Source organism: Atractosteus spatula, chromosome 2, assembly GCF_055471065.1.
Source record: "Atractosteus spatula isolate fAtrSpa1 chromosome 2, fAtrSpa1.hap1, whole genome shotgun sequence".
Taxonomy (NCBI): Eukaryota; Metazoa; Chordata; class Actinopteri; order Semionotiformes; family Lepisosteidae; genus Atractosteus; species Atractosteus spatula.
This window is the reverse complement of record NC_142707.1, coordinates 61,643,468-61,658,747: the sequence shown is the minus strand read 5'-3', so window position 1 is coordinate 61,658,747 and position 15,280 is coordinate 61,643,468. Positions and strand designations below refer to the sequence as shown.

General features: G+C 37.0%; 1 protein-coding gene across 1 annotated transcript in view; it reads left to right on the top strand.

Annotated features, from left to right (window-relative positions):
- Positions 1 to 4,620, top strand: part of LOC148840017 (L-gulonolactone oxidase-like) — an 89,372-nt gene extending 84,752 nt beyond the window's left edge. The window contains exons 9-12 of the mRNA XM_088936408.1: positions 2,825 to 2,974; positions 3,392 to 3,556; positions 3,836 to 3,926; positions 4,492 to 4,620. Coding sequence (XP_088792534.1) covers positions 2,825 to 2,974; positions 3,392 to 3,556; positions 3,836 to 3,926; positions 4,492 to 4,620 — 535 coding nt within the window. The remainder of the gene's footprint in view (positions 1 to 2,824; positions 2,975 to 3,391; positions 3,557 to 3,835; positions 3,927 to 4,491) is intronic.
- Positions 4,621 to 15,280: the final 10,660 nt, after the last annotated feature.

Genomic DNA, 15,280 nt, shown 5'->3' with positions numbered 1-15,280 from the left:
TCTCGGTCACAGTTAATGGCAACGTCAGCTCAAAGATTTGGTTCAAACCACCAAATGGAGACTTGTGTGCCGACAAGCGGACCCTGCTGATGCGGGATTAATGCTAGGAAAGAGAGAGGATAAACTTGCATGAATAGTAGTAAGTGAGGTCCCAGGAGCTGGCTGAATTTAATGTCAGGGAGTAGGTTTGCCAACAATCCCTACAAATGAAGTTCTATCATGACTAGACACCCCTGGCCAAACCATCACATCTGGACCTCCCCTTACCCCAGATCATGGCTTTCAGTGATGGACTGTGCCTGTCATCTTCCTAGATTAGAAATTGCTGGCTGTGACCTCAGACTGGGAGCGACAGTGCAGACACATTTTAACTTCCAACCAGAAGCATGAAGGCATTGTTCTCTTTATAAGCGCGACATATTGGTTTTCTGTGTTTTTCTTTGATTTTCCCCAGCTTTGACATTTAACAAGTTAAATCTGTGCCCAATCAACTCTCTCACTAATGAGGTGATATAACACTTATGCAACAGATGAAGTCACTTGAGTGTATTATGATGGATAATGGTCAATCAATCTAAGTGCCACTGAAAACATTTAATCAATATCCACATACTTTATTTTTCTTTTAAGTTTCTTTTGATGCTCATTTGGTAGAGAACCACCAAGTGTGGGTGTTTGGAGTTAGCTCTGGGACTGCCATTTTTCAACAAATGATTGATCTTTTTTAGCAGTCTGTGTGTTAACAGTAAGGATTGACTTCACATTCTAGGACCACAGGTGCAGAGATGCAGATAGCCTGGCGACAGTCATGTTTCTGATCCAAGTTTTTTTCTTTGTTGATGACAGGCTAAATCATACAGAAATATCTGCTTTTGTGAAAAAGAGAAAACTAAAATGTAATTACGGGTATCACGTTATAGCGAGGGAGGTACAGAATTTATTTAGTCCTTGGATAACCCATAGAGATAGAAAATCTAGAGATATTGTTTCCATGTTTTGTAATAAAATGGACTCTAAGATGTTTCGTATAGATGTTATGATGAGCACAAGCACACATACAGTACAGCTAGACATTTAGGCAGTTTGTAAGGTCATTCCTGAAGTACACATCTGTCTGTCTGTACCCACACACACGTCAGTGACTCTCCTCAATTTCTGCTTGTCCTGTGTTTTAAAACAAGGTCCATAAAGACGAGCTTTGTTCTCTGAATACATTCAGAAGCTTCACTTCCATTCCTTGCCCTGTGCTCATAAATCTAGTGAGCAAATGCATATTGTGTGGGGGTGCCATCCAGCCCCTCTTTCCAGTAATTTATCTATTGCCTATTTATCTCTAAACAGTAATGTTTACTGGGAAGTTTTTATTTGCAAATTTTGAATGCCATCCATCTCAGGAGTAATTTGTTCATCTGTAGCTCCCCCTCCCTCATTTTTGCCTGTAGGTGCTATTAATTTTCTACATTATAGCCAGGCAGCCCCATTGACCTCTGCCCCTTTAGACCAGGGACGACACAAATCCATTCTCAATCATGCTGCATGTGACAGGACTGTAAATAAATACCGGCACTCAATACACTGCCTGGGAAATTAAATGAAGGACTCCAGTGCTCTCTGTCATTGTTGTTAACCAAGAATTTCATATTAATCATAGCAATAACTGATTTTTGGTCATTGTTATTCAATGTATATAGGAACAAATTTGTCAGCTTTTCATAGCAATTAAAACTGAATGGACTTCTTTGGACCAGAATTGCAAAGTGCTGTCAGATATAAATCACACATATGTATCAATATAATGTATTATACAGTATTTCATATAAATAGACATAATAAGTATTTGCACATACTGTATGTATCTCCTTTCCTATTACATGCTAATTTAGAATTTTGATATGATTTGTATCACACATACTATGTTAAAATTAAATGCACTAAAACTCTTATGAGCAGTTAGTCGAGGAAACCATCTTTTCAATTGTAAAATAATTTGTATTTGTGTTTCCATTTTAGAAAAACAAAATTAGACATGGTTATTTTACCTTATTTTGACATACCTATGCATATTTAGGTCCTTAAGTAATCCGTGCATTTTAGAAAACATTCAGTGAAGACCAAAGGAAGTACTGTATCTGAGAACAACTGACAACAAATAGATGCTGAAGGTGTAGCACTATACATTAAATCAAAAAGAGCGTTCAAGATCAGAAACGTTAGCCAGAAAAATCAATAATCTCTGAATCTATGTGGGCCACACTGATTTAAAAAACATTCCAAAGATATAGTTTTAGGAGTATACTACAGACCACCTAATGCAGATGTTGATTACTGTGTTACATTACTTTGCAATTAAATTAGCAATTGCAGTGCAAGATGTAACGGGAGCCGGTCCAGGCTCCCTGAAGCATAGTTCAGGACCCTATGCAGACAGTATAATCTGGAAGTAAGTGGAGAAGGACAACAGGGAGGAGACGGAGAGGATCAGGATGAGCAATGAAATATGAACCAGGGGTCACAAGTGGAAATTGTGTGGAAGAGGTTCTAAAACCAAGAACAGGAGGCACTTCTCTACCCAAAGTGTTCTGGGAGTGAAGGATGGAACAAAGTACCCAGCCATAGTGTTGAAGCCGATACCCTGGATTCCTGGATTTCAATGGCTTCTTTAACGCAAATCTCTCCATCACAACAGTTTTTCAAAATATCCTTCTACTGTTTCCTTTGCTATAGAAAGGTCTGGCAACAAACTAAATTTAGCAGCAAGTTTAAATGTTTTAAGACTAGCATTACAGATTTAATTTAATATTGATTGACTGTGCAATTTTGACAGCACTTTCTTTCCTGGCCTGGTTCGCTGGATCAACCACCTCTTCTTCAAGTTACTCTACAGCGGCAAAGAGGAGCGAATAGGCCGCAGTGACAAGGTCTTCACTTACGAGTGTCTCTTCAAACAGCACGTACAGGATTGGTCTATTCCCATGTAAGATAACTTTAACAACACCCTTCTTTCCAAGAGAATATGGTATCAAACTCCCTGTGCTTTTGAATTTGATTTTAAAAATGATAAGAGAAACTGAGTATACTAGAAAAACACTGCAAATACTGTAACTGTGTTAGATGATATGTACTGTATATGTATACTGTACAGTACACACTATGCTTACTTTTAAATCTCTGTGTTTATTTTACCTGCATTTAAATTATGATTCCAAAACATTTAAAACAGAGCAAATCTTATGTCTTGGTCCATACATCAATCCCAAAGCAGATCTTGCATAAAAGAAGGAATAAAGGAATTCCTTCCAAGTGACCTCCTTTTGCTTCTATACCACCATTTCTAATGTAACCACACCCCACTTCACAAACCGGAGAACTGAGTCAACACTTTCTCCTCCAGGGACCAGACTAAAAAGGCTCTGCTGCAGCTGAAGGCCTGGCTGGAGAATAACCCAGACACAGTGGCTCATTTCCCAGTGGAAGTGCGTTTTGCTCGAGGAGACAACATTCTCCTCAGTCCCTGCTTTCAGAGAGACAGCTGCTACATCAACATCATCTTGTACAGGTACAGAGTGGGAGTCTCAAGGCCCTAGGGAAAGTGTCTGCTTCACGAGAAAACTTGTCACGGAGATATTCAGCACCATAAATCAAATCCTGTTTGACTATAGATTATATAATTCTGCCCCTCATGAAAATGTCAAGAAACATTTAAAGGTTTAGCGAGGTTTTTATATATTTTTTTTAAATATATTGAATAGATTCATTTACTTTCAACATTTTCCTTTTGTTTTGTGAAAAATTGCCACAAAAAATGGTTCACTGTATTTTTTTTGTGAACCTCTAGGCCTTATGGAAAGGATGTGCCCAAACAGCAGTATTGGGCTGCTTACGAAAAAATCATGAAGGATGTAGGAGGAAGGCCTCACTGGGCAAAGGTAACTCTTTGATGTATTGCTCCATTCTAAATGGGATTACAGACTGTCTGTGATTTCAGTGAAGTTGAAATTAGACTGTAACTGCTCAGAACATACTGTACCAAAGCATTTAAGATAGACCATAAAGATGTTACTAAGGAATAAATAACTTGTGTCTGTGTGTGCCCTGTGATGGACTGGCACCCCTTCCAGGGTGTACTGCCTTGCGCTCACTGCTTGCCAGGATAGACCCTGGCTCCCCCGTGACCCTGTAGTGTATAAAGAAGATGGATGGTTGGATGTCTTCGTCTATCTATATACAGTACAAAACATCATGTCTTCTGTTTTTCCCTTGAAACACAGCATTTCATTCTTGTATCGGAGGCACAAAGGGCTATTGTATTAGATTTATTTTATTAGAAGTTTTCTAATTGTTTGAACTCTTAAACAGTTGAAGATACAGCAGTTCTGTTAGGGTTTCAGTCACTGAGAGTTAAAGTGAAGCAGAACTCATCTGTAGGAGCAGTATTGGTAGCAGTATCCTGAAAAAAAAATATTAAACCCAATCAAATGATGTTTGTGCCAGGCTCACAATTGCACCCGGAAGGAATTTGAGAAGATGTACCCTGGTTTCCAGAAGTTTTGCTCTATCCGGGAGAAACACGACCCATCGGGAATGTTCCTCAACACCTACCTGGAAAATATTTTCTTCTAGTCAAAAATAACACATACTGTGTCAATCAAAACAGTGCCTGAGCAAACATGAACTAATATAAACCATATACTTTTTCCACATTCCTTGTTTTAATTGTGTAGAAATATAAATTTGCTGAAATAATATTAATAGTGGCAATCACAGTTTTGGAATTTCTAATCAGAAAAGGTCAGGTTTAATTTGTTATCATTAGTTGTGTGAATCAGACTTTTCTTATAAATGTATAAGTTATATAATGTATCAAATAAATCCTATAATTTATAAGTTTATAAATTATACTTCTGTTTAGATTTTTATTTTATTCAACTTTTTCTAACAAATAATAATTAAAATGTGGTATTTGTGTTTAAGTAAATGATTATTTCATTTTTTATAGCAAAAGTTCTTAGTGGATTTCAAGACAGTACGAATTTATTTCAAATATTCACTATATTTCTGATGTGGCAATAATTTTACTAACTGTAAATGAAATCTGAGCTTTGTATTTGCCAGTATATCAGCATCATAAATAAAATTAAATAGTAATAGGAAGCATTACATTTTCCTGTATTTTTATTGTCCGATTGTTATGATTTCTTGCCTGTTAAAAGGAGAACATTTCAAAACATTTTCCTAATTAATATAATCCATGAAGTAGGGAATAATAAACTTACATAGTCAGCTACTACTCTTTTATACATTGACATTATTGTCTGTTTTCCCTCATTATGTTTGTTCTTTTATATGCTATGATAAGGTAGTTTGTTTAGTTGTCCAGAAATACAGCAGTCTTAACTGTTACATAAAATGTAGCACCACTAAAATCTCCTCTATTGAGCTTCATGTATGTGTAGCATATTAAAGCTACAAATATTGTACACAGAAACACAGGAAGGACTGGGTGAAATGCGGAGCTAGTATAAGGATAAGGTTTTATTTCAATTAAAAAATTAAATTATAGCCCCAAGGGATCCCAAAAGGTTTTACATCTAAGAGGGCACCCACTTTATTCACCACTACAGTGCAGCAACCACCTGGGAGACATGTGGAACCCATAATGTGCCATCGGCCCTACTACACAGCAGATCATGTAGAGAAGTGAGGAGATGATTCACCATTTAAATTATGGAAAAACGTTAGGAATGCCAGATTGCACAAACTGGAGAGTTTGGCTAGGACTCTGCTAACCCAAGTAATAACCAAACAGTCAGAACCATGATTTTTTGAGGGGGCTCATCTGAATGATGATGCCTCCTATAGCACAGTGTCCCATGTCAATTTACCTGAGCAATTGGCTTGGAAAGTGTCCAGGAGGAAGAGCACCACCACACTGGTCCACCAACATCACTTACAGCAACAGTATGGTTGTCTTTAGAAAACCCTAATACTGATGTTTTCATCCCAATACTGACCAGGCCCAGCTTTGCTTAGCTTCTGAAATCTGAAGAGATCAGGCTACAAAGTGGTGCTCAAGGTGACCAGAAATCTTTACTAGGAGGACGCGCGTTGTCTGACCTCTCATGCCTATCTCACATGAACTTGGTGCTGGAAAGTAGCATTCTGCAGACGAAACAGGCAGACCAGCATGTCATGAGCAACAAATTCATTTTTTATTCAGCTAAAACACCCCATCTACCATTGATATCAGTTCCATTAAGCACCAAGGACGTCATACACGAACTATATTTCTTTTTGGATTTCATTCTGTTTGAATTTAGAATTTAATTTAAACAGAATGCTGTTTGAATTTAGAATTTAACTTTAGACGTGGAGATTGGAACTAATTTTGGTGCAGGAGATTTAGAAATGAAAATCAGGGAAGCATGGATACCTGGATAGTGTTATTCCCAAAGAAGTATTTCTCACTGTGCTACAACCACCCAACAAAGGATTAATTCTGATTGTTTTAATGTTCTGCTTATTTACTACCTAGTGGTTAGGTTTCAGTGGTTGCAGGTGGAAGCCACCATCATCTAATGTCTAGTTTAGAGTATAGTTTGACTTACAGAATCTGTTCTTTTTTATTTTAAACGTTTATTAAGGCCAGAGACCTCTAGGGTTTTTAACTTATCTCAGCATTGGCAAGGTTAATGTAAAGATTGGAATCCTTGTCCTCAAGGGCTGGTGATTCTGCTAGTTTTCATTTCAACTCTGTTCTTAAGCTAAATATGGCCAGCTGCCATGTCACCCTACAGCTTACAACTGGCAACCCAATGAAGCTAAGCAGGTGTGCGCCTGGTCAGTACCTGGATGTGAGACCTCCTGAGGAACAACTCAGGTTGCTGCTGGAAGTGGAGTTACTGAGGACAGTAGGGGGCATTCACCCTGTTATCTGTGTGGGTTCTAATGCCCCAGTATAGTGACGGAGACAATATACTGTTAAAAGGCGCCATCCTTCCGATGAGGTAAAACCGACGTCCTGACTCTCGGTGGTCATTAAAAATCCCAGGTCGTTTCTTGAAAAGTGTAGGGGTGTTACCCTGTGTCCTGGCCAAATTTCCCAATGGCCTTTAAAAATCATGGCCACCTTATAATCCCCATCTATGAATTGGCTACATTACTCAGCTCTCCTCCCAACTGATAGCAGGTCTGTGGTTAGCGTACTGGCACACTTTGGCTGCCATCGCATCATCCAAGTAGATACTGCACATTGGTGGTGGTGGAGGGGAGTCCCCATTACCTGTAAAGAGCTTTGAAAGAAGTATTTAAAAAGCACTATACTGTATAAGTGTAAGGAATTATTATTATTATTATTATTATTATTATTATTAAATCATCAGCCTCTGCTCCATCCACCTGTCACTCAGCACTGGTTGCGATGGACACCAATTGACAAGAGCCCTGAATCACCTGATGGCAATTACTATTTCACCGCTCCAGGTGATTCAGGGCTACCTGTACTCTAACTCTACTCAAGGTTCTGATATAAAGTTTGAGCTCTGTGCTGAGGCTCGCTCCCTTTGTGTTTTGAAGACTGCCGTGTTCTGTATTTTTTTTTTTCATTTTTACTCTGGCTTGTTCCCTCGACCACAATTTCTTCCTGTGCTTCTTTAAAGTTTTCCCTACACAACCTAGCCTAATCTTCTCCAGCTCTTGGACTTTTTTCCTGTTTGGATTTCCCCCAGCTCTTCCCCTGGTGCCACCACTGTGGCACGGCTGCAGCTCTGCGACCGCGGTGAGGCTCCTGTCTGCACAGCTGAATCTCTGCATGTCTGAATGCTTACCTGTCTACACAGCCGCAATCTGAGATTTGATCCCTGCCTGATACACCACCATCCTTTTCCCGCAGCTCACCTGGGTCTCATCTGTCTCTTACTCAGCAAGTGGGTTCATCTTATGACTCCTGATCTACTGCTAGTCCCACCAAGGAGTGGGATTGTTGCAACTATTGGTTTAATGGAACCAAAATTAAGGAGAATGAATTTAACTAAGAAGATTAATTAATCTTAATTTCAAAAACCTTCAGAAACACTTCCCACTGTGCAGGATGATGTTTTCCCATTCTTGGGTTAATGTGTGAGGGTCCCTAAATAGCCACCCTGAGATCCACACAAGTAGGGGCAATGCTGATGTGGAGTTTTCTTGTTCTGCAACCTACAGTATCTAACCATGCATTTTCTTACCACTTTATCCAATAAAGGGTCACAGGGAAGCCGAAGCCTATCCCGGCAAGTAATGGGCGCAAGGCAGGATACATCCTGGATTGGACACCAATTCAACACAGGACACACACAGACACACATATACCAGGGCTAATTTTCCCAGAAGAGAGTATGTCTTTGAACTGCGGGAGGAAATCAAAGCATCAGGAAGAAACCGAAAAGGAAAAGATGAGGACATACAAACTGATCGTAATGCTAACCACTGCGCCCGTGTGAAACCAAATTAGTGAACAATTTACTTCAGAACAAGCTTTGAGGGGTCTCTTTGGCGCCCTCGAGTGGCCAATCTATAGATATTACGATCCTCGAATAGGCAATCAACCACCGCTGGAAAAAGCGGCTTTCTCGTAGTTGGGCGAAGGTGTATATGTATATATGACGCAGATCTAATAAGATAATCATTCATTGCTATACATTACATTAGAGTATGACTATCTCTGTTTAATCTACACATAGTCACATAGTTTATTAAAGCGAAACTGAACTTTGGCTTACTTTGAGTTATCCCGTTCCTGATCCATATATATGTATTTAAAAACAGGCTTTATCTTAATCATTTTAGTCATTTTGTATTACCTGCCACATTGTGCAAATTCAACAGTACGTTAACAATGCAAGGCTATTACATACTGTATGTGAGGACGAAACTCCAGAAGTACAAACACATTGAAATTCAACCTTCGAAGTTCAGTCGGTTTTGTTTGGAAAACCAAATTAATTCAAGACATCGTAGCTGTGGAGAATAACGGATCATTTTTTTTACTTTCTCTTTTTTCCCTCTGTCTAAACAGATGGGTAAAAACGTCATTTCTTCACCCTCCCCAAATGTATCACACACTGAGTGAAGGCGCATCGCTTCAGTCGAACGCAGATTTCAAACATTATCTTGAGCTTTTTAGCAACGTGCGTCAGCTTCGGGTTATATTTGCACGGGGTCTGAAAGAATCAGAAGAAAAGGGTTTGACCAGACCGTCCAAAAGCATGACGATAAACGAATTGGATGTAAGTGGCCAACTGTACAACTGTACAATATTGACTTGTTTTTTTTAATATTGGGAGAGCTAGTGGTTTGCACATAGTACATAGTAAATAATGGCTCATAAGTATGTCGTTTAGACTGGCAATATACAGTTTGAATTAGGTGGAATTAATGAAACGTCATTGGTGAGAACAGTAACACTGAAATACGGAGAATAAGCATTGGTTTAATTATTAAGGTATTCTGATCATATTGCATTATCTCGATTAGCTGTAATCTGGCCTTTAAAACTCACCGGGTTATTACAAATAGTATTCATGACAAAAGATTTTTTCAGTATTAAATTTTTTTGTCGAAACCTATTTTTTTCTTTTGTCTAAAGAGGATACAAGTGCGATTAAAATATCAGGCACGACCTTTCTTACAATAGCTTTTACATCCAGCACTTTATTTTTCTAAAACCAGCAAAATACAGATCAAGTATATTATCGAATGGTCATACTGTATAATGTGAAACTCTAAACAGGAACTAAAGCATTCATTTTAACGTTATGAGACTGTAAGACGACTCTTAAAATGTATTTTTTAGTTAATAAAGGTTCAAGAAACAGTCCATTTCTTCTACTTTTATTTTATTAGTATTATATTTTAGTAGTAGGTCTAAAACAGAACGAAAAATAATGTAGAACAATGGGTAATTCCTGTTTTATCTGTTTAGAAATAACTATTTGGATTTGAATTATGTACTTTTCTTTGGAACAGTATATCCTAAATTCTGATGTGCAGTGATTGACATAAATTTTCAGTGAAACAACTCGGGGGTGGAATAGTCTTTTTTACATAGATTCTACAGATGTTTATACATGTATGTAGAAAAATATAACAGTTTTAAATCACAAATTGTAAGAATTGATTAAGAATGCATCATACTGTGAAACACTGTAAATACACAGAATGGATAGCACCCTATCCTCAATGATTTTTGAAATCACTTATTAATTTTTACAATACTCTTTATTAATAGCATCTTTTTTGAAGTAGAATGTAGAATTCAGGTGATGTACAGTAATCGAGTCTTCACAGGGGATGGCAATATTGGTGTCTGACAGACCATGAATGTCTGTTGAAGCTTGTGTGTTGTGTTAATAAGTGAAAATTACAAAGTTACGATCACATTTAAGAATCAAGTATTGAATGCTTAAAGAGTTCTGTATCTTATTTTGTATTTGAAAAATATAGTTTTCCATCACAGGAGTAAACACATTGTAACTATGTGTCCAAGTTATAGATGTGGACTGCCTTTCAGCTCAACAAGCTTTCTTCGCAAGTTACATATTGTATGGGTATTTAATTCATATATCTTTTAAAATACAGTAGGTGGATCTCCTTGATAAATTTTAAACATATTTTAGAGCTGTGTAGCTATTTATTTAAGTCTAGAATTAGAAATCGTACATTCTGTAATAGTACAGTATTTCCTAGGATAGTAGTTAATGTATTTATACAGTGTACAATGTACAATGCACAATGCCCTCTAAAAGTATTGATACAACAAAGATAAAACTATGTTGAAAGAAAAAGAAAACAGACATAACGTTTCAGCTAAGTCTCCACAGCCAAAACATTGTCCCTTTTGTTTTCCTTACGGCATGGAATAAATCTGTTCCTTTGCAGCCTATGCATGCTGACGTAGCTACCTAGTTGAACTAAAGTCAAAACTATTATTTTTAATAGTTTGTACTGTATATGTAATCAATACATTAGTGTGATAGATAAGTACAATATACATGTTATTGTTGGGTAATTCCATAAATATATTTGATTATATTAAGATAAGAACATATTTTGTTTTTTAATACAAGGTGATTTTAAATGACCATGGGTATCTGGACACATTTTCTATAAGAAAGTTAGCGGAAAAGTAGTTACAGTAGCTGTATATCCCTTCATGCAAGACCAACGATCCACAGAGCTCACCAAACTCTTCTGTGCAGTCCTTTGAGATGCTTTGCCATGTGTTTGTCTCAGTCATTCTGAGTTTTCAATGCAGGAACAAAAACATAAATTGCTTGATGGTAAAGTAGAAGTGCTATTATTGTTTTGGCTTTGCAGCTCTAATACATTTGGGGTTTTACATCTTTCTGTAAGACTCCCTGAGAATCCTTTCAATATCTAGCCAACACAGTAGCAGTTTTGGACAAGTCCATACCATATGCAAAAACATTTCTAATAGCCATAGAGGCTGTAATGTCTATTTTAGGCACAGAGGAGAGAAACCCCTTTTAAACTGAATTGCATGTGTAGGAATTAGATTTGAATATGCAGTTGTCAACAGAAATAATTCACATATATCCTGTCATTGCTTGACAGAAATTAATTTAAGTTAATTTAATTCTTAGTAAATGGAGTGGATGAGTGGCAGAGGTGAAGTATATACAGCAGAAGGTAGAAAGTTGTAATAAAATCTTATTTAAAAAATACTTCTGAGCTTTCATGAGACATAATGTACAATACTGCAGCATAGTGGCCTACTGGTGAGCGTTGTTGGCTCACCTCTCTGGGACCCTGGGTTCAGTTCCTGGAGTGCTATCTGTGTGGACTTTTTATGTTCTCCATTTGTTTCCTTGAGTGTCCTCCCACAGTCCAGAAAAATACTGGTAGGTTAATAGGCTTCTGGGAAAATTGGCCCTGGTGTGAGTGTGTGTGTTCATATCTGTTTGTGTCCTGCAATGGACTGGCGTCCTGTAAAGGGTGCACCCTGCCTTGCACTCATTGGATTATGGGATAGGCTCTGGCTCCCTCACAATGGATGGATAATATAGAATAAATATAATTATAAATTCACAAATCTGAATTTAAAACCACAAAAAAATAAAAAGTGAATTTAAAACAGATTAAAAACTACTATTTTGTTTGATATAATTATTAACCATTTAAAGCCCCTATTTGCGGAAGCAGACAAAAAACTATAATTTTGTGGGGTTTCTTTCAGCATTTGTCTTTCTCCCCACAAATCTCAAGGAACAGCCTTTTGATTTGAATTGTTTTCAAATTGCTGCTCCATTCAATTACGGTTTGAAAATAGCCATGAAAATGAGAGAAGCAGTTAAATTTACTTGTGTTGTTAATTGAAAGATACAGTAATTATGAGTTTGTGAGCATTACAGTAGTGTGTTGTTTGTGATAATATTCTGAAGATGTCCTTTCACTCAACATCACCTTGACACAACATAATCAAGATCCATTTTTTAACTGCACCTCCTTTTTTTTACCCGCACAAAGCAAATAACCTTTTTCCAGATCTTGAGATGTGATAAGATGTGATAAGATGTGATAAGCCCAGCAAGTAACAAGTACTCTTTGCATTCCTCTCTTTTATTTGATTGTGAATGCAATTCAATTCTGAGTGCTTCTTTTTTCATTCTTGAAGTGAAATATTGTCTTTGGAGTTACTTTGTCAGTATCTATGAATGCTGTACCTGAAATTGGGTATCAAATACAATAATAGTTTCCTTTGTTGAGAAAAACATTGTATTTCTCTGGGACTCGCAATTATTTTTTTTATCCTTTTTTTAGGACACATATTTTTGGTGCATGATTCTCAAAATAAAACACAAAATTCTACATTTCTGCACATCCTCAGATAAGTAAATATGCATTTAGTATTATGAACTAAACATCAAACATGTGTGGAATAATAGTTCAACTCTCAAGAATTATAATGTGAGTAAAGAAGTTTTATACTCAAAGATACAGTACCTTGGCCAAATGTTCTTGATAAGTTTAAACGTCTTCCAGAGAAAATGGAGCAGGGCTGGATTGGTACATGGTGTGATTTGGCAGCTTCTTGATCTATGCAGGGAGTGTACTGGTGCAAGAGAGAATAAAAAGAGTGTTGCCTTGTGTTGCTAAGAAGCTCTGCAAGAGAGTAGCATAACACTGCTTTCTGTCTTTAAAAGTAGTATTTAGAACAGTGTGTGCACATTTGTCTGCTTGGGTCAGACTGCAGAGAAGTCAGTTTATCTCAGGTATAGCTTGGTTGTGAATAATCTTCGATATTCAGGATAAAGATAAAAAGAGTCCAAATGTCTTATTTCAGAGATCAAGTGAAAATTAGTTGGTTAGTGAACACAGGTTTTCTTCTGTTTCAGATGGAATCGGTCAGAATTCTATATTTTACTCAGTCACTCTTCTGACCTGGTGTCTTAGAGAAAAGTTTAATTCCTGACTCGGACTGCATGTATAGTAGTCATGTTTTTGGAAAAGTCAGATTGCCAGTTCAGTTAGAGAGAGATGAGGAGCCAGTAAATTAGCCAATGAAAATGAGTAGGGTTCTTGCTTTTAAGGAATGACATCACAAATTAGTTATTGATTAGGATGCCAATGATGGAGCCCATTTGCTCTGTATATCATTAGGTTGTTCAGCACAAGATACAGTTTTTATTATATCTCTAATGAGAGGAGCCTCTTTATCCACAATCCTATGCATGTACACAGAGAGGCACCAAGCTGCTTGGTCAACACAACTAAAAAATAATTAGAAATCTTTAATAAAAGCTAATTCTAAATGTAGTAAAGCTTACACCTTTACTACCTTTACACACTCCTTGAGATCAATTCTGCAATTTAATAGATATAAATATACATCCATTTTCTTACCAGTTCTTCCAATCCAGGATCATGGAGTAGCCAAGAGCCTATCCTGGCAAACAACAGAGGCAAGGTACACCCTGGATTGGATGCCAGTCCATCAGAGGGCACACACAGACACAAATACACACACTCTCACACCAGGGCCAATTTTCCCAGAAGCCAATTAAACTACCAGTATGTCTTTAGAATTTGGGAGTAAAACGGAGCACCCACATGAAACCCAAGTGAACACATGGAGAACATACAAACTCCTTATAGCACCCAATTGAACCAAAAGGACCCAGCACTGCATAGCAGGAAAGCTGACAACTGCACTACCCTGGATATAAATATATAATTTAAATGTGTATTTATGTACTCTAATGTACTGTACACTGCTATGTGTATATAGTACTTTGCACTACACTGCATTCAATTCTATTTCTCAAGTGTTTTCTCAGTTTTTCTTAAAGTTGTCCATCTTCCTTTTTATATCTTTGAAAATGTCAGGTTTAATATGCCAGTACCCAAATCATTGGTATAAAATTGGTAAAGTAGCAAACCTCATATCCTGCTGTACTTCATTAATTACAATGTACCTATATGAGCTGTCAGTCCTTATCAATGCTCTTTGTTTTTTCACATCAAACAATCTTCAGTAATTGTATACATGAATTTGGATTCCTACTGTATATTTCTCTTTGGGATTTTCATATGGGGCTTCACAAAAGACCTCACATAAAAATTCTGTTCTGTTGATTTCAGATTTCCCTTTTGATTGTTCCAAGAACAGGGTGTTTATATAAGATTTGCTGTTACTCATACCATGAAAGAGTACCTTTAAGCAAAGCTTGTGTAATGTTTTCACAACTCTGCATATAACAGAAGAGTATGACTGTATACTCACCTTTCTGTGGGTAATGTCTTGGTAACTCTATATTTTTTCTATTTATTGTTTGAAAATTGTTAATGTAAGAAAACATGTTGAGTTACCATTGTCAAACTATTGTACATCCCTTGTCTCAAAAGATGTTGAAACATCCTTGTTATGGGACTATAAATAACATCACTCATTTTCTTTGAGTACATTTGGAAAAAATGCTGTCAGATACAGACAGTTTGTCTGAAATGCTACTAGGTCCTGCAATATCCTGTACTCTGTCATATGGATATTGTGCAATACTGAATGGACACCGTATTTAGTACTATAATATATTCATGCTTTTCATTTCTTTTTCCATCTACAATAAATGTATTGGTGTCTCTTGCATATATTTAAAAAAAATGTTTAAGGGAGAAAGAGATCATAACCTTTTTTAATTGAAAAATTCAAGGACCTGCATGAGGCATGTTCAATTTTTAATAACAGGACAAAAGACTACTTCAAATCTGCATTGTATGGTATAAA